The 20391-nt window shown below is 44.9% G+C and overlaps 1 protein-coding gene across 2 annotated transcripts in view; it reads right to left on the reverse strand.

Moving 5' to 3' along the window:
- The window catches only part of LOC129701081 (probable voltage-dependent R-type calcium channel subunit alpha-1E), a 142093-nt gene that overhangs the window by 114715 nt on the left and 6987 nt on the right, over nucleotides 1-20391 (reverse strand). For both annotated transcript variants that reach the window (XM_055642040.1, XM_055642042.1), the window contains exons 3-4: nucleotides 13087-13199; nucleotides 2081-2212 (exon numbers count right to left, since the gene is read on the reverse strand). In XM_055642040.1, coding sequence (XP_055498015.1) covers nucleotides 2081-2212; nucleotides 13087-13199 — 245 coding nt within the window. The remainder of the gene's footprint in view (nucleotides 1-2080; nucleotides 2213-13086; nucleotides 13200-20391) is intronic.

Genomic DNA, 20391 nt, shown 5'->3' on the forward strand with positions numbered 1-20391 from the left:
CGGGACTTTGCCAGCGCCCGCCCGGGGCTCCAACAACAAGACCCGGAGCGCGGCCTTACATCACCCGGCGCAGCGTTAATGGCCGCGGGACAATTGTTATCCCCAGCCGGGGGCTCTGACTTTGACTCTGACATCGGGGGAAGAGGGAAGTGCAGGGGAGAGATACGGTTTTTTTGCCTTCCATCGCAGCGAGGTGGTGATGCGCTGTGATGGATATCTGTGTAAATTGTGTTGTGTCTTGGGTCTTTTTTTTTCTTGTATGTATGACTGCAGAAACAACATTTCACTTGAGCCTCTATGAGGTTCAAGTGACAAATAAATTGTATTGTATTGTATTGTATTGTATTGGATTCTACCAGAGACCTGCGTACTAGGGGTAGTTTACAGTCACCAATGACCCTACCAACCCGTACATCATTGGGATGTGGAAGGAAACTGGAGTTACTGGGGAAAAACCCACATGGCGACTGGGAGAATGTGTGAATGCCACACCGAAAACACCCGAGGTAAGGACTCTAGTGCTGTGCAGGAGAGATAGTTGGCAGATAGAGGTGAGAGGGAGAGATGAACAAGTGAAAGGTGTAAACAGCTGCACCATTAGTCTGGATATTCTACAACATGAAACTTGCCTCTCGACTCATCAACTTCCCGCCATCTGCAAGGCATAAGTCTGGAGTGTGAAGGAATAGTCTCCAATAATGTTTCAGCTGCCAAGTCCCATTCACAATGTAGCCTATTCTAATAGTTGCCCTTACATTATATTAAACAGTTACGGCCATGACGATAATGCATGCTGACTGCACAGTACCATCCACTGGGAAGCACGACAACAACTTGTCAAGACATTAGAGGAGCTACTTCCTCTACCCATAACCTCCATCACATGATAAATCATGTTTAGTCTTTTCTTTGACTGGGTAGCGCGCAACAAAAAGATTTTCACTGTACCTCACTACCTGTGACAATAATAAACTAAACTAAACAAAACTAAGCTAAACACCAGGCAGGACGGCACGGTGGCACAGTAATAGATTTGCTGCCTTGCAGCGGCAGAGGCCCAGTTTCAATCCTGACTACGGGTGCTGTGTGTACGAAGCTTGTACGTTCTCCCTGTGACTGTGTGGGTTTTCTCCGGGTGCTCCGGTTCCCTCCCACACTGCAAAGGTGTGTAGGTTTGGTGGTTAATTGGCTTCTGCAAATTGTCCCTAGTATCTAGGATAGAACTAGTGTAATGGTGATCGTGGACAGTGCGGACTCGGTGGGTGGAGGACGTGTTCCCATGCTGTATCTCTAAATTAAACTAAACCTTCACTTTCACGATCCAATCCAAAGTGTACACCATCCTTTTCTGATCAGTTATCGTTCATCTTTAAAGTCCTGTGCTTCCCTAACTAACAGAACTTGGCACCTTCACCAACCCCACAGCAATACAAAGCAGGTCTCCCATTCCCTTTCAAGGACAGATAGAGGTGGGTAATTAATGTCAAAAACACATCTCAAAATACCCCATTTAACAACATGCAATAGTCTTTTCAGCTGAGTGAGTTGCCATTTATTCAAACATTTTAGTGAGCAGAATGGTGAGTGGAGAATGGATGGCTTGCTGAAGCTGCTGAGTTTGGTTGGGGAGAATGGGCTGAGAGTTGGGGGATAAATATGATGAGAAATGGATTTGATGATGAGATGAGGTGGGTGGGGGAGAAATGGAATGTGAAGAAAGGTGTGCAAGTGAGTTATGCCCCTGTCCCACTTAGGAAACCTGAACGGAAACCTCTGGAGACTTTGCGCCCCACCCAAGGTTTCCGTGCGGTTCCCAGAGGTTGCAGGTGGATGCCGGAGGTTGCAGTTAATGGAAGCAGGTAGGGAGACTGACAAAAACCTCCGGGAACCGCACGGAAACCTTGGGTGGGGCGCAAAGTCTCCAGAGGTTTCCGTTCCGGTTTCCTGAGTGGGATAGGGGCATGTGGGACAGGGGCATTAAAGGGACAAGGAAGTTGGCACTAACATCCTTAAAGAGCAAGTGGAGTTGGAACAAGCTGAGCTGATATTCAGATCAACAGATTGTGCGGGGAATACTCACTGACCACCAAACAGCTGCATTCCCAGCAGAGCGAACACAACAATGAAGAGGAAGAGAAGGAACAGGAGGCTGAGGATGGATTTCATCGAGCTCATTAATGAAACTACAAGGTTCCGCAAAGATGCCCAGTACCTTGGGAAGAGAAAGCAATAGGATTATCAGAGGCAAAAAAAACACAGAAAATGACAGATGATACACAACTGCAGCTGCTATTTGAGGAACCAATAAGAACATGTGTTAGGAGGCGGTGAGGATCTGGTCACAGTTTAGGAGAGAACCAATGATGAACTGTAACTGTGGCAACCAGTGAAAAATGGTGTCAGTGTGTGGGGACCAGTGAGAAATGGTGCTAGTGTGCAGGAACCGGTGAAGAACTAAAGCCAGTGTTGTAGGCACCAGCGAGATATGGTGCCAGTGTGGGAACCAGCGAGGAACTGGACCAGTGCGTGAGAACCAGTGAGGAACTGGGCCAGTGCATGAGAACCAGTGAGGAACTGGGCCAGTGCGTGGGGACCAGTGAGGAACTGGGCCAGTGCATGAGAACCAGTGAGGAACTGGGCCAGTGTGTGGGGACCAGTGAGGAACTGGGCCAGTGTGTGGGGACCAGTGAGGAACTGGGCCAGTGTGTGGGGACCAGTGAGGAACTGGGCCAGTGTGTGGGGACCAGTGAGGAACTGGGCCAGTGTGTGGGGACCAGTGAGGAACTGGGCCAGTGTGTGGGGACCAGTGAGGAACGGGTCCAGTGTGTGGGGACCAGTAAGGTACTAGCACCTGTATGTCGGAACCAGTGAGGAACTGGAGCCAGTGTGTGGGAACCAGTGAGGTACTGGAGCCAGCGTTAGAACCAGTGCCAGGGTGGGAACCAGAGAAGAGTTGATGTCAATGTGTAGGATCCAGTGAGGAGTTGTTGTTTGTGTGCAGGGACTAGCAAAGTGTTGATGTCAGTGTAAGTCTTAAATCTGAATAAAACAAATAAAAAGGCATGTCTTGACTTGTCAATGATAGATTAAAAAGCTAGTAAAGCTTGTGACTAATCTAGTGGCGGCTAGTTTTGGTTTCAAATAATATATAGCACATTAAGACAACAAAAAAAAAAACAGGATAAGTGGCTATTGGGAGAATTTAAAGGTAGTATTTAATTAGGTTGACGTCCTCAGAAAGAAGCAGTAAGCCTGAGAATTGGGAACGTTTCTGAATTCAGCAGAGGAGGTTAATGGCATTGATAAGGTAGCAAACTGTATAGATATGTAAAAAGGAACCAGTTAACAATAGTTTATGTGGGTCCCCTACAAACTGAGAAGAGAAATAATGTTGAGTCAGGAGAAAATGGTGAAGGGATTAGACAGAGATGTGTACATGTCTTCAAGGAGGAAAAAGTGAAACCCTCACGGAAGTGGTAGCGAACAGCAAGCCCAGACCGCAAAACGAGATCAAAGAAATGTTAGTATTAGTAAATAATTAGTATTGGAGAAAATTAATCAGACTCAAAGGAAAGCCATTTCCAGGATCTAGTAAACATACTAAAGGGGTGATAGAGGTAACCATGGAGACAGTGGATTCACTGGTTGTCATCTTCCGAGATTTCCTAATTTTACGGACAATTCCCACAGATTTGAAGGGAAGCAAACAATTAAGAAAACCTACAATTTAAGAATGAAAGAAGTGAAAAAAACAGGGGGAAATAGACCAGTTAATCTGTCGTCAGTAACAAGGGAAATGCTGGAATCCATCGAGAAAGAAGTTGATAATAGATACCCACAATTGGAAACAATTAAACCAGTTTTACAATATGATTGGAGCTTTCATTGGCAGGATCTATTGTAGATTGGACATGAAGTGAAGCAGTTGCTACAGTGTATTTAGGCTTTCAGAAGGTCTTTGATAAATTGACAGACAAGGAATTATTCAACAGAATTAGTCTGCAAAGTATTTGGGGGTAATATACAAGGGTGAAGCCAGGATTGATTAACTGATGTAAAACAGAAGAATTAACAAGTCATTTTCAGACTTGGACGGCTTGTGGTTTGCTCCAGGGATCTGTGCAATGACCACACCTGTTAAACCTATATTAAATATCAGGTTGAGGAGAGGTGTAATGTATTCATTTGTTGACAGTACAAACTGGCAGTGTGGACTGTGAGGAGAATGCAGAGAGCTTTCACAAATACGGCCGACATCCTTTTTAACGAGGATGTTGTCAGGACTAGAGGGTGTGAGCTACGGGGAGACGTTGAGGAGGCTGGGTCTCTATTCCTTGGAGCGCAGGAGGATGAGGTGTGACCTTATAGAGGTGGAAAAATCATGAGAGGAATAGATCGGGTAGATGCACAGAGGCTCTTGCCCGGAGTAGGTGAATCGAGGACCAGAGGATATGGTTTAAGGTGAAGGGGAAAAGATTTAACAGGAAACTGAAGGGTAACCTTTTCACACAAAGTGTGTAACAAGCTGCCAAAGGTGATAGTTGAGTCTGGGACTATCCCAACATTTAATCATCAGGATTGGAGGGATATGGACCAAATGCAGGCCATTGGGACTTGTGTAGCTGGGACCTGTTGGCCGGTGTGGGCAAATTGGGCTGAAGGGCCTGTTTCCACACTGTAAGACTCTGTGACCAGGTTAAGTGAATAGGTGAGGTCATGGCTGATGGAATATAACATAATAAAATGTGATGTCAACATTTTTTTTAAAAGTGGACTATTTTTCAATGCTGATAGTTGGAAAGGTCCAGGTATTCCAGGGGTCCTGGATATTCCACATTAATCACAAACAGATGCAGCAAGCAACTAGGAGGGCCTTTTTGCAAGTAGATTTGAGTCTTGTTCTAACTATATAGGGAGACACAAGAGACTGCAGTTGCGGGAACCTTGTGCAAAAGCAAACTGCTGAAGGAACTCAGAGGGTCAGGCAACGTCGAGGGGGAAATGGGACAGACGACCATTCAGGTTAGGACACTACTTCGGGCTGATGGAGTTAGAGGGGAGACAGCTGGTGGAAGAGGTGGGGCAAGAGCTGGCAAGTGATGGGCAGATCCAGGTAAGGAGAGATTGATGGGCAGATGAGTCAGGTGAAAAGGAGAAAATTTGGAGATCGTAACGAAAGATGGAGGTGATAAATGGAGAAAATAACGGTTCAAATGATGGAATCTGATAAGAAAAGGTGGGATTGAACCAGAAAGCGTGGTGGGGGGTGGGGGGGAGGGGGGTTGGAGGATAGAAGGCCTGTGTGGGATGGGGGAGAAAATTGAGGACCAGAAGAAGGGAAAGATGGGTGATGAGTGGATGGAGGACAAGGGGAAAGCAACTAGTGATGGGAAGAGAAGCTGGTAAATGAGTAGGGGCGAGGGTTAATCTGAAATTGAGAATTCAACGCTCATGTTGTTGGATTACAGGATACTCAAGCGGAATATGAGGTGCTGTTCGTCCTGTTTTGGTGTGGTCTCACTCTGGCAGTGAAGGGGGTCAATGTCAGACCGATCGGCATGGGAATGGGAAGGAGAGGCTAGCAGCTGGGATTTCCAGTCGGCCATGGTGGACTCAGGGCAAGTGTTTGGCAAAATGGTCACCTAGTTTATGTTTGATCTCACTTGTGAACAGGAGGCCACAATGAAAGCACCAAATGCAATAGTTATGGCAGAGGGAGGTGTATCTAAACCTCTGACTTACCTGGAAGGGTTGTTTAGATCCCTGAGAGGAGGAATTAGGATCAGCCCTTCCCATCTACCCAGCTCCCTCCCCACCGTCCATAAAAGCCTTTCTTTCCATTCCCCATGCCCCAGTCCCTCCTCCGACTCCTTCACTCCATTGGTCTGAAGAAGTGTCATGGCCTGAAGCGTTGTCTGTCCATTTCCCTCTGCAGATGCTGCCTGACCCGCTGAGTTCCTCACCCATTCGCTCATCGCCCACCACTCCCTCCCTATTTTTCTCTCCCTCTCATTCCCATCTACCCACCATCCCTCCCTCTGGTTCTACATTTTATTCTCACTTTCCTTCCTTATCGGATTCTACCATTTGTTCCCTTTTGTCTTCTCCATGTATCATCTCCATTTTTGGTCACTATCCCCTCCCCTCTCTGCCCCACCTGACTCATCTGGCAATAAACCCTCCTTACTTAGATTCACCTATCACTTCCAACTTAATTTTAGTTTAGTTTAGTTTAGACTTACAGCACGGAAACAGGCCCTTCGGCTCACCGAGTATGTGCCGACCTGTGATCCCTGCACACTAACACACACACTTGGGACAATTTACAATTTTACCGAAGCCAATTAGCCTATAAACCTGTGCGTCTTTGGAATGTGGGATGAAACAGGAACTCCTGGAGAAAACCCACGTAGGTCACGGGGATAATGTACAAACTCCGTACAGACAGCACCCGTGGTCAGGATTGAACCCGGGTCTCTGATGCCTGACATCAGGCAACCCTTGTCCCACCCTTTCCCCTTACCTCTTATTCCCAGCTATTGCCCCTCCATGCCATCAGTCTGAAGAAGGGTCCCAACATGAAATGTCCTCTGTCCATTTCTTTCATTAAATGCTCCCGAACCGACTGAGTGTGGATTATATTGTGACCTGATCAGACCCCATGTGAAAGTCTGCAAGCAGGCATGAATTCTCTCTTCATAAGGATGCGTAAGTTTGCAGTAAAGGGAGTGCCGCAAAGGGTCACCAATGGTGCATTTGTCCGATGTGGAGAGATTAAGCAAACTTAAATCTGCACTCATTTGAGTTTTGAAGACTTATGGAGGTTTAGCCTATTCCCGTTCTGCCTTTTGTGTTTTATATAATGCTCTAACTAGTATGGAGCTGGAATGAAATGTGTAACTGCTGGAAATACTCAACTGTCACCATCTACAGAGAGAAAAAAAAAATGACGACATTTCAGGTGGCTAACCTTTCATCAGAAATAAAAGTTAGAAGCCCAATGTGTTTTAAGTTGTGGAGAAGAGGGGCGGGAATGTCAGAGTCCAAGAGGGACAAGTTGATAGAAGGGTTGATGGAGCCACTTGAGAGATAGAGCGAATGCTTAGTGATCTTAGCGGATCTATCTGGAGAGGTAGAAATTGCAGATAAATGAAAACAGAAGAAGGAGAAATAGATACTGCTGGAAAAGAGATAAGAACATCTCATTTTCTGAAATCTGAAATAAAAAAGAGATCTAAAATGCAGCAGGTGAGGCAGCAGCTCTGGGAAGGAATAAACAGAGTTACGGTCAAAGTTCCAGTATTGGTACCAAATGGAAAGGTTGATTATCTGAAATAGTTGTAGTCAATCTGGAGTCCATAGGGCCACAATATGCCTAGTTGGAAAATGACATGCCTCTCCTCACTTACAGTGCGGGAGGCCAGAAGGATCAGAGTAGGAAATAAACTGCTAGAAGAACTCGTCGGGCCAGGCACCAGCCGTGGAGAGAAGTGGACTGACAACTTTACAGGGTTGGGACTCTTAGAACATAGGCCCACTGAGTTCCACCAGCTCTTTGCTTTTTGCTCAAGATTCCAGCATCCGATTAGAAATGGTCCCAATGTTGGGAAGCAGTGAGGAGCCAAGGCTTTTGTGGTTACCATGGGGTTGCTGGCTGCAATCCTAAGAGAAAGTGAGAACTGGACTCCAATGTAAAGAAACTAGTGAGGAGATGGCAGAAAAATATGGTAGAACCGGTACATGGGAACCATTGAAGGACAGATTCCTTTGTGTGCAAATCAGTTAAGAGTTCATTCCAAGGTGAGCAATCCAGGGAAGATCTAGTCCCTCTGTGCTGGGAGTAGTGAAGCATTTTTGTTTGTATATGGACACCATAGTGATCGCAGTACCAATGTATGGAGACCAGTGGGATACTGGTGCCACTGTGAGTTTACCAGTGGGGTGCTTGTGGTAGATGGGAGGAACCAATGAGGAGCTGGACCCAGTGTGTGATTGAATCAGTGAGAACAGCTGTCTACTTTGAGAAATTAATGAGGAGTGGGTGTTAGTGCGTAGGTAAATATTGTGGAGCTAATATACCTGGGAACACCAAATGAGGGGCAGCGTTAAGCAATGAAGAGCTATTGTAGGGGACTGTATTTTCCGTATTTCCTTACAACAGAAATCCATGCTAGTCCAAAGAGGATTCCTTTTCCCCACCAATTTTCCTTGTCATCTATTCCCCACACTCTCATCAGCTCCCCCAAACTGAGCCAGTGAAGAGTCTATACCTCTCTGTGGTAAGGAGTTGGAAGGTGATGTCAATGGGGTCCAACACTCGCCTGTGACTAGTGGTGTGCCTCAAGGATCAGAGCCATGCCCATAGCTGTTTGTGGTTCATATCAGTGATTCGGGTGAGAATGAACAAGGCATAATTCGACAATTTGTAGATGACACTAAAATAGGTGGTGCTGTGGACATTTAAGATGGTTATGAAAAATGACAGCAGGGTCTTGATAAGTAGGGCAATATTGGGCTTATGAATAACTAATAGAGTTTAATGCAGATAAGAGCGAGGTGTTACATTTTGGGAAGTCAAACCAGGGGGACCTTCACAGTGGTGGGGGCTCGGGAGGTGTTGCAGAGCAGAGGGATCTAGGAGCATAGGTATGCAGTTCCATGAACGTGGATGAAAGTGGCATCAGGGTGGTAAAGAAGGCCTTCGCTACCTTGGTCTTCATCAGTCAGGGGGGTTTGGGCATTATGATACAGTTGCACAAGATATTGGTTAGGCCACACCAGGAGTACTGTTCTGTTTAGGTCACCCTGCTATAGGAAGGATGTCATTAAGCTGGAAAAAATGCAGATAAGATTTACGAAGATATTGCCAGGGCCCAAGGGCCTGAGCTATGGGGAACGGTTGGACAGGCTAGGACTTTATTCCTTGAAGCGCAGGAGGCTGAGGGGTGATGTGGAGGTATATAAAATCATGAGGGGAATAGATAGGGTGAATGAACAGAGTTTTTTTTACCCAGGGCAAGGGATTCAAGGAACTGTGAACATGGCTTTAAGATGATGAGGACAAAATTTAACAGGAATCCAAGGGGTAACCTTTTTCTCACAGAAGATGGTAGGTGTATGGAATGGGCTGCCAGAGGAAGTGGTTGAGGCAGGTACTATAACAGCATTTAAAAATGCACTTGGACAAGTACTGTATATGGATGGAAAAGGTTTACAAGGATACGAGTCAAATGCAGACAAAAGGGACTTCCTTAGATGGGGCATCTTGGTCAGCATGTGCATGTTGGGTTGAAGGGTCTGTTTCACACTCCATGACTCAAGATTCTGTTTCCAGCACACACACTAGATAGAGCCAAATTAACCTACTAGCCAGCGTGTCATTGGGATGCGGGAGGAAACCAGAGCATCCAGCGGATCATGCAAACTCCACAATCATTATGTTGGAATTGAACCCAGGCTGCTGGAGCTGAGTCAGTAGGTCCCTTTGCTGCACCACTGTGACACTAGGGAGGAAATGATGCCACTGTGGATAAGCAGTGAAGGATTAATACTTCCAATAAAGAGCTAGTACCAGTGTATGGGATCCAGAAAGCAGTTGCTGCCTCTGTGGGTTAACTAAGTGTGAAGAGCTAACTATGTTCTATGGGATCCAGCAAGGAGCTGTTGCTATCATCTACTCTGCTGTTGTTTTGTGCATCAATGGATGTTCACAATTTCCACATTGTGTTGCATCTATTTTGTTCTAGTCAGCTGGTGAAAATCCCCTTCAAGCCCCTTTACATCTTCCTCTCTACTCACCATCCCACCTAGTTTAATATCATCAACAAACTTGGAAATGTTTGGTCCCATCATCCATGTTATTGATGCAGATTGTGAATATCTGGAGCCCCAGGTACTCCTGCAGTATCCCCGAGTCACAGCCCACAAACCCATGTCGGACCTGTTTATTTTCAACCTTTGTTTTCTATTTAACCAATTCTTAATTCATGTCAATGTATTATCCCTGATTCCACCCACTCTAATCTTGCTGACGAACCTTATCAAAGTGGGACCTTATCAAAAACCTTCGAAGAATCCAAATAAATCACAGCCACAAGTTCCCCTCAACCCATTTTGTGAGTTACATCCTCAAACTTTCCAGACGATGAGAAAAACATTTAGTGTGAATCAAAAAGTTGCAGATGCGGGAAATCCAATTAAATAAATGGAAAATTCTACAAATATTCAGTAGGTCAGGCCGCATCTGTGGGAAGAGAAACAGGGTTAACAGTAAGTTGAAGACCAAATGTCAGAACTCAAAAGGAAACAGAAGAAACTAGTTGAGCTGCAGGGAGGGTGGGCATGTTGCAGTCTTCTGAACTTCATATTGAATTCTGCAACTTTAGGTAACTTGATTTCTGTCTATGGCAGTTATCCACCTGGTATGTCAGCTGGACAAAGGAGCTAGTTATTGATTTCAGGAGGCCAGGTGATGTACATGCCCCAACCAGCATCTATGATGCCAAAGTGGAGATGGTCAAGAGGTTCAAGTTCCTGGGGTAAATATCACCAACAATTCATCTGGGTCCAACCCAATTGATGTTACAGCCAATAAAACACACCAACACCTTTAATAACTCAGAAGATTATGGAGGTTCAGCATGTCTCCCATGGCTCGTACTAATTTCTACAAATGCACCCCGGAAAGCTTACTATTGGGATGTGTCGCAGCTTGGTTTGGGAACAGTTGTGCCCAAGTCCGCGGGAAATTGCAGAGAATTGTGGATGTAGCTCAAAGCATCACACACACTAGCCTTCCCTCATCAATTCCGTCTACATTTCACATTGCTTAGAGAAAGCAGTCAACATAATCAAAGACTTTTGTCATCCCTGGTCATTCTCTCTTCTCCCCTCTCACATCAGGTAGAATATACAAAGCTTGAAAACTGCCAGCATGTACTGTACCATCAGATTCCGGAACAACTTCGTCCTCACTATTATCAGACTACTGAACTTAGATACAAAATTCTGGAGTAACTCAACGGGTCAGGCAGCATCTCTGGAGAAAAAGAACAGGTGATGTTTTGGGTCGAGACCCTTCTTCAGACCCTGAAGAGTTTGAAGAAGGGTGTTGAACCGAATCGTCACCTATTCCTTTTCTCCAGAGATGCTGCCTGACCTGTTGAGTTACTCCAGCATTTTGTGCCCAACTTCAGTGTAAGCCAGCATCTGCAGTTCCTTCCTACACAGTCTACTGAATAGTTCTCCCATATGCCAGGGTACCATCCCGATCTTCCAACCTAGCTCATTGTGGACTACACTTTTTACCTGTCACTATAATGCTATACGGCTTGATTATACCCCAGGATAGCAAGATTTTATTTGAGTGGATAAAACAGACAAAAGCTTTTCACTTTATCTTGGTACATGCGACAATAATAAGCCAATACCAATACCACGTTGGCTCAGCTTGTTTGATTTTTTTTATTCTTGATTTTGAGCTATTGTAGGGGACTGTATTTTCTGTATTTCCTTACAACAGAAATCCATGCTAGTCCAAAGAGGATTCCTTTTCCCCACCAATTTTCCTTGTCATCTATCCCCCACACTCTCATCAGCTCCCCCAAACTGAGCCAGTGAAGAGTCTATACCTCTCTGTGGTAAGGAGTTGGAAGGTGATGTCAATGGGGTCCACCACTCGCCTGTGACTAGTGGTGTGCCTCAAGGATCAGTGCCATGCCCATAGCTGTTTGTGGTTCATATCAGTGATTCCGGTGAGAATGAACAAGGCATAATTCGACAATTTGTAGATGACACTAAAATAGGTGGTGCTGTGGACATTTAAGATGGTTATCAAAAATGATAGCAGGGTCTTGATAAGTAGGGCAATATTGGGCTTATGAATAACTAATAGAGTTTAATGCAGATAAGAGCGAGGTGTTACATTTTGGGAAGTCAAACCAGGGGGACCTTCACAGTGGTAGGGGCTCGGGAGGTGTTGCAGAGCAGAGGGATCTAGGAGCATAGGTATGCAGTTCCATGAACGTGGATGAAAGTGGCATCAGGGTGGTAAAGAAGGCCTTCGCTACCTTGATCTTCATCAGTCAGGGGGGTTTGGGCATTATGATACAGTTGCACAAGATATTGGTTAGGCCACACCAGGAGTACTGTTCTGTTTAGGTCACCCTGCTATAGGAAGGATGTCATTAAGCTGGAAAAAATGCAGATAAGATTTGCGAAGATATTGCCAGGGCCTAAGGGCCTGAGCCATGGGGAACGGTTGGACAGGCTAGGACTTTATTCCTTATTCCAAGTCTTTTTACTTGGTAACTTCAATATTTCCTCTCAATCTCTAACTGATGTCACTCACAGCATGGTACCCTGGTTTTACAGCATCAGAGACACAGCCTTCCACTACTCCATGCAGCTAAACAAACTTATTTTGTCTCATTTCCAGTTCTGATGTAGGATCTTTGACCTGAAGTTCTGATTCTGTTTCACTTCACACACTTGCGATATGTCCAGCTGAATATTTCCAGTATTCCCTCTTGTAATTTTGCTTTCGTACATCCATGCCGTCTCTGTACAATAGCTATTCTTCTATTACAATCCACATTCCCTGCTACTAATGCTGAGCCATCAGGTTGGGAGTTTCCTGCCTTCTTGCTCCTTAAATAGGGAGATCACCTTTGCTCCCTTTAATCCACAGGAATTATTCCAGAATCTATGGAAATATTGAATGAAATCCAGGGCTTTTACTCCATTTTCACCTCTGGGGAAACGATTATCATCTCCTTTTGATTTATTTACCTTTAGTTTATTTTTATGAATCAACATTTATTTCCTTCAGTTCCTCATTCTCGCTGGATCTTTATTCTCTGGTGCTTCTGCAAGTTTGTTTTTTGCCTTGTTCCATGAAGGCAGACCGCAGTAACGGTTCAATTCCTAGCTTCCCTATTGAAAGTTGCAGTCAGCAGCAGCTGCCAGAGTGCGGGAACAATTGAGAGGGTGGTCCCTGCGTGGGAGCTGCCAGAGTGTGGGAACAATTGAGAGGGTGGTCCCTGCGTGGGAGGTCTGACACAAGCCCTTGGTCTAGTCTCTACTTACTTTGTGATCTTGAAAATTCGGAGTAATCTCAACGCGCGGAGCACGCTGATGCCAAATGATGTTTCTGGCCGAATTACCGTCCATACCACGTCAAATATACTGCCGATAATAACCTGCTGAGCAAAGGATCGAATTAGAGATGGACACCAGGACATCGATTGGGATGTAGATTGGGATACAAGTCTGGAGAGACAATGATAGACTTGGTACAGTCTGGGACATGGGCTGAGACATAGACTGCAATATAGACCAGGGTACAGGACATGAGAGGGTTGAGGTAAGTACAGTGATGCAGGCTGCACTCTGACTGAAACAGACTGGGATACACAGCACAGGCAGATGCACAGATTGGGATAAAGAATGAAATACAAGCTGGAAGACAGGATGAGACACCCTTGGGGGAACAGACAAGTAGATAGGCCTGGAGAGAGACTGGCAAACAGACCTGCCTGCAGACTTAATAAATAACAGCATTTGTGAAAGCTTTGCCATGACATGGACGTATCTGATACCAGATTGTACTGCAAGGACCTGCCACCCGCGAGATCAAACAGTATAACTGATCCACCACACATTAACACACACAGTGAGTTCTAATACCTGCAAAAAAAGACCACTGTACACCTGGAATAACAGCATACAATGTTGGATGGAAAAAGGGAGAAAGAACAAGAGTTTTCAGCCTGTCTCCTGTGTGTTTGTCTTTGAGCGAATGCATGGCCAAGCTCAGATTGTGAGTTGGATTCTCCCTGCGTGTCCACCTGTCTGAGTGTCAATGTCCAGGCATCAAGGCCTGGTCACGAGACGCATTGCCACTGGACCCACAGTAGACCTCACAGGGTTGAGTCCGCACGGAAGCAGTTCCATTTTTAAATAAATCACACACAAGCAACCTTCGCTCCTCAACATGACCTTCATACCTCATGTACAGCGCCAACAGAAACAGATCTGTATGCTGTCTGCTCCATCACACAAGGAAGTCAGAGGTTCTAATGATTACATTGTTCCCTTGGATGGGCAGCCAGCAACTGACAGGAGATAGTCAGCTCAAATCACAAGGAGTAAAACTCTGATCATCCACTATCTCTTCAGTAAGAAATCCAGATGATTTAGCATCTGGTTTACCAGGTGATGGTTGCAATCCTCACATTAATACATAGTCGAGAGAGGCAGCAACATCAAGTTCCAGGGTGTGCATGTCTCTGAAGATCTGTCATGTGACAGCACTCAAGGGACCTTAGTGTACAACTCTGTAGATCTGCAAAGGTGGCAGCACAGGTAGTTAAGGTGGTGAAAAAAAAAATCAAATTACTAGCCATCATTAGCCAGAGCTAAAATGTTAGGGACGGGAGGTCCAATAGGTCAGGCCACTGTGTGTGCAGTTCTGTTCATCGCATTATATTAAGGACGTGGTTGCTCCTGGAAGAACTTAGAGGATTTACCAAGATGTTGCTTGGGATAGAAGTTTAAATTATGAGGAGAGACTGGAAAGGCTGTGCTTATTTCTGCTGGAGAAATGGAGGCAGATGTGGGATATGATATGAGCAATATAAAATATAGTGAGAAACATTTCCCCAAAATGGAGATGTTTAAAACCTAGGGATGTTGGTTTAAAAGGAGAGTCGGAGAGAATCTGGGCAAATAGTTTTCTCATCCAGATGCCCGAGAATGCGAAGGACACAGCTACTTTCACAATATTTAAGGAGGATTTGGAAGACCATTAAATTGCCAAGGCAGAAGAGGCTCCAGATCAAGTGCTAGTAAATGGGATTAGTATAGATTTGGAACAATGGTCAGAGTGAAGACCTTGTGTGGTGTATCTCTATAACTCTATCAGTCACTCATATTATGCCTTTAAGATGCCAGATTTCACCCCACATATTTCTGAACATATCTGGTACATATATCATCTAGTATTAGGAGTTGATGATTGCAGGCACAGTCACAGAATACTATGGGCTACATCAACACTCAGTAATGCAAGCTTCTCATTCCAGATACAATCAGTCAGTGTATTTGGTATATTATTCCAAGCACAGTCACTGATTCTTATATATTTATATAATTGCAGATATAATATCTCAGTGTTATGTATTTATGATTCCAGAAACTGTCACTATATATTATGTATTCATAATTCCTGACAGTCACACAATATAATGAGTTTATGATTTTAGACACTATGCCTCAGTACAATAGAGTTACATAAATAGACACAGTGGCTTTTTTCATTCAGGGACAGTCCCTTCATTTGTAACTTCAAGTGATGCCACTTATTATAAAGCATGGAACAGTGCAGCACATGAACTGGCCCCTTGCACCACAATGTCTTGGCCGAACATGATGGCAAATTAAATGAATCCCTTCTTCCTGTGCATGATCCATGTCCCTCCATTTTCCGCTTATTAAGGTGCCTGTCTAAAAGCCTCTTAAATGCCATAATTATATTTGCTTCCTGCACTAACCCTGGCAGTGCATACCACAGACTACACAGCAGTCTCATTTAAAATGTTTGCCTTACGTGTCCCTTTTAAATTTTCTACCACTCACTATACAGCTGTGCTCTCCAGTGTTTGACTTCTCCACTCCAGGAAAAATATTCGACCCTTTCTATGCCTGTCATAATTTCATAAACTTCTATCAGGTCTCCCCTTAACCTCTGCTGCTCGAGAGAAAACAATCCAAGTTCATTCAACTTCTTATAGCTAATACCCTCTCATCCAGGCAGCCTCCATCCGGGTAAACTTAGACACAAAGTGCTGGAGTAATGCAGCATCTCTGGAGAAAATGGATAGGTGATGTTTCAGGTCGGGATCCTTCTTCAGACTGATTGGAGGGGGTGAGAACTGGCAGCAAGAAAAGAGCAGGACAAATCAGGGTCAGCAACAGATGACATCAGGGGGGCTCCGACAGGCCGATTGTTGGCTAAGGATGGTGTGATGCCAAGAAGGATGCATCGTTCCCAACTGTGGAACTGGTCAACTGACTATTAGGAGAAGTGGAGAAAGGAGGAGTAATTATATAAGTTGCCGAAAATATTAGGTGCCTTCTTAAGGCAAGCTCTCTGCAGATCCCTTTGATAGTGGAATATTAATACCTGTGAGGACTGGAAAATGTTCACCACTTTCTGCAGCCTCCTTTGTTCTTGGCCATTTTTGTTACCAAACCATACTGTGATGCAACCAGTCAGTACGCTCTCTACTGTACATCAGCAGAAGTCCGATAAAGTATTTGGTGACATGCCCAATCTCCTCAAACCTCTGAGGAAAGAGATGTTGTCGATGAGGTTTCTTTGCGAGTGCATCAATGCGCTGGGCCAAGGAGAGATCATCTGAGCCAATGACAAGATCACCAGAGATGTGCTGGGCCCAGGACACATCACCAGAGATGCTCACTCCAGGAACCTGAAGCTGTTGCATTTCTCTGCGACCATCCCACCAAAGAAGATGGTTCATGGACCTTCAGCTTTCCCTTCCTGAAGTCAACTATCAGCATATACTAAGAGATGGTCATTGCGCAAAGAGACTTCAGGATCAGAGAAAATTCTGTGGCCACTTCCTGCTGCAGGTCCTCCCCAGGTTATGACAGGGCTTCGTTCCTGGGGACTGTTTGTAACCTGAATAGTTCAGCAATATATATAAAAACGGAGACCAACCAAGGGCAAAGTGTAATTAAACCAGGGGAAGTAATTCATTGCTGTGAACTGAGTTGTCCCATAGCGGCAGAGGCCTGCATCCCTGCAGCAGCTGGCAAATCCATCCCGCCGGCCTCCCACAGGATTGCTTCACGCAAGTTGGGTGTTTAAAACATGGGGAGGACCTGTACACTGCTACCTCTGGTGATCGGAGGATGTGATACAAGAGCGTGGGTCATTGCCGTGAAGGTGCGATTCCGCAAGGATTGCTATATCATTATGCTGTGGGGGAACTTTTAGACTTTAGAGATACAGTATGGGAACAGGCCCTTTGGCTCACCGAGTCCGTGCTGACCAATGATCGCCCTATCGCACAAGCACTATCCCACACTCTAGGGTCAATTAACAATTTTACTAAAGGCAATTAACCTACGTCTTTGGAGTGTGGGGGGAAACCAGAGGACCCGAAGAAAACCCACGCAGTCACAGGGGGAACGTACAAACTTCATACAGACAGCACCCATAGTCAGGATTCAACACGGGTCTCTGGCGCTGTAAGGCAGCAACTCTACGGTACGCTACTGTGTTGCCCCAGTACCCCACTTGCAATTCAGGATATTCATCAAACGTTGGTGAGAAGGATTTTTCAAAATCAAATCGTCTTAGTGTGCCTTTGCAAAATCTAAATCTTCTGCCTCTGCCAAGACTAGTGGTCTCTGTGTTTTATTCTGACTGCGTTTTGAAGTCTCAGTATGGGGCCATTTCAAAGCACAGTTAAAAGTCAACCACTTTGTTGTGCTTCTTGTATGAGCCAGACTGGTAATCAAAACAGATTTCCTTTCCTTGGAGGCCAGTCTTGTGCCAGATGGACATTTTTGTCAATCGGCCAGTTTCAGTTATCATTATTAATATCATATTTTTATGCTTAATTATTTAATAACAGTATTTAAATTCCCCTGCTGCCATGGAAGGATATGAACTCATGTTTCCAGACCATTACTCCAGCCCTCTGGATTACAGAGCAATAATTTAATCACCAAGCTACTGCTTCCCATAGATATCTGACAATAAACATCGTTACACAATTCCACAGGAAACGTATACCAGACGGAGTTATACAGAGGCACTGTAATATGAGGCCCAACACAGTCTTACATTAATTCAGGAAGATTAAAGCAGATAGAGTCAGGGAGTGCTACAGCCATCACCCAACATTTCGGAAGCATCTGATACCAAGCACAGTCATAGAAACATAGAAAATAGGTGAAGGAGGAGGCCATTTGGCCCTTGTAGGCCATTCATTGTGACCATGGCTGATCATCCACAATCAGTAACCCGTGCCTGCCTTCTCCCCATATCCCTTGATTCCGCTAGTCCCTAGAACTCTATCTAACTCTCTTTTAAATTCATCCAGTGAATTGCCCTCGGCTGCCCTTTGTAGCAGAGAAGTCCACAAATTCACAACTCTCTGGGCAAAAAAGTTATTTCTCATCTAAGTTTTAAATGGTCTCCCCTTTATTCTTAGACTGTGGCCCCTGGTTCTGGACTCCCCCAACTTTGGGAACATTTCTCCTGCATCTAGCTTGTCCAGTCATTTTATAATTTAATATGTTTCTGTAAGATCCCCCCTCATCCTTCTAAATTCCAGTGAATTCCAGTGCTCGAGCATTAGCAGAGGAGAGTGCCAGTTACAACAATGCAGCAGCAGCGTTCATGGTATGGCGGGATGCAATACAAGACAGTGAGGCAGCATCATCAAAGATAGACACTAAATGCTGCAGTAACTCAGCGGGTCAGGAAGCATCTCTGGAGAAAAGGGAATAGGTGACGTTTTTTAGTTTGCAACACTTCTTGACTCTGAGTCTGAAGAAGGGTCTCGACCCGAAGCGTTACCTATTCCCTTTTCTCCAGAGATGCTGCTTGGCCCACTCCAGCATTTTGCGTCTATTTTGGTGTAAACCAGCATCTACAGTTATTTCTAGGCAGTAAAATCACATACCCAGTCTGTACTGAGGGATCCTGTTGAAATTCAAATAAAGCTGCAGATAAGGCAAATCTGAAATTAAAACAGAAACTGCTGGAAACACAGGCAGCATCTGTGGGAGAGAAACAGACTCAATGTTTCATGTCAGAGATTTTTTTGTCAGATGAGTTAGATGCTGCCAAACCTGGAATATTTCCAGCATTTTTTGTTATATTCTCTTGTTGAGCATAGCGACGGGAACTCAGGATCAGAAAGTACATTCATTCTCAGAGTACTACAGTATATAGATTTGATATCGGGTATAGTCACTCCTGATTCACATGGTCTGATAATTGATAAAGTCATGTAGCTCTTAACGTCACGGAAAGTCCCCAACTGCATTATCAAACAGAATTTGCTTCAGAGACAAGAGATTTTGGGTAAATAATCGAAAACTTGGTAATTAATTGGGAAAGGGAGAGAGATAAGAGAGAGGTACAGGGTGGGAATTGCAGAGCCTGGTGCCTTGACAACCAAAGTCACAATGGCCGTTACTAGTATGGTTAAATTCAAAGAGGATTCACAATTCAATGTTGGAAAAAACAAATAAATGAGAGAGGTCCTAAAGAACGGGCAAGGCCACGCAGAAATTTGAAAGTAAGATTTAAGATTTTAAAACTAAGGACACACATTCCCTTGAGGGATTCTGTTAACAGCTTTGCCCTGTTGATCTCATTCTACTGGACATTTGCATTTTTTGGTTGAGAGGATCACAGAATGGTACAGCACAGAAGCGGCCCTTTGGGCCATCTCATCCGTGCCAGCCGTGATGCCCGTCTCCTTTAAACACATTTGCCAGCATATCCCTCTTCAGCTTTCCCATCCAAGTACCCGTCCAAACGTCTCTTAAAATGTTGTACAGTAATTGCATCTGTCTCCACTGCCTCCTCTGGCAGATCGTATAACACATTCGCCACCCTCTATTTGAAAGAAACGTACCCCTTCGGATCTCCCTTACATTTCCCCCTCTCCTCACCTTAAACCTGTGCCCTCTAGTTCTAGACTCCCCTGCCCTAGGAAAAAGATTATGACTACCCATCCTATGTATCTCATGATTTTATAAACCTCTGAAAGGCCACCCCTCAGTCTTCTAAGTTCCAATGAGAATAAACCCAGCCTGTTTAGTATCTGCTTGTTACTACAGCCCGCCATTCCAAGCATCATCCTGGTGAATCTCTTCCACACTCTTTCTACAGCCACCACATCATTCCTGTGGTGCAGTGACCAGGACCCAACACTATTCTCCAAATACAGTTCCACAAATATTTTGTGCAGATGCAACATGATGTGCTTGAAAATGCCTAGAGCTGGCAAAATAATTTGCTACATGGCCGCAGTGTGGGGATCCTGAGCAGGAGTTGTTCCTGCGGACAATGTCAATGTTAGAGCTTGGTCACCAGGTCTCTGTGCGGGGCAGTGAAACGCTGCCTGTTCATAGCTGGGAGAAACAGCAGAAACGGTCCCTGTGGTTTGAAGAATGAGCTGCTTTATAAGCTTTGTCACAAGCCACAAAATCAGCCAGTAGCTCTTCAGGCTCAGTTCCCCTGCTTGACGATCGCAATGCCTGTTGATTCTTTCCAAGACTTGTGGAATATTACCATTGTCTATAACTCCATGCTTTATTGTCTCCAATCTGGGAAAGGCAGCA

The sequence above is a fragment of the Leucoraja erinacea genome, chromosome 10 (genome assembly GCF_028641065.1).
Source record: "Leucoraja erinacea ecotype New England chromosome 10, Leri_hhj_1, whole genome shotgun sequence".
NCBI classification, from domain to species: domain Eukaryota; kingdom Metazoa; phylum Chordata; class Chondrichthyes; order Rajiformes; family Rajidae; genus Leucoraja; species Leucoraja erinaceus.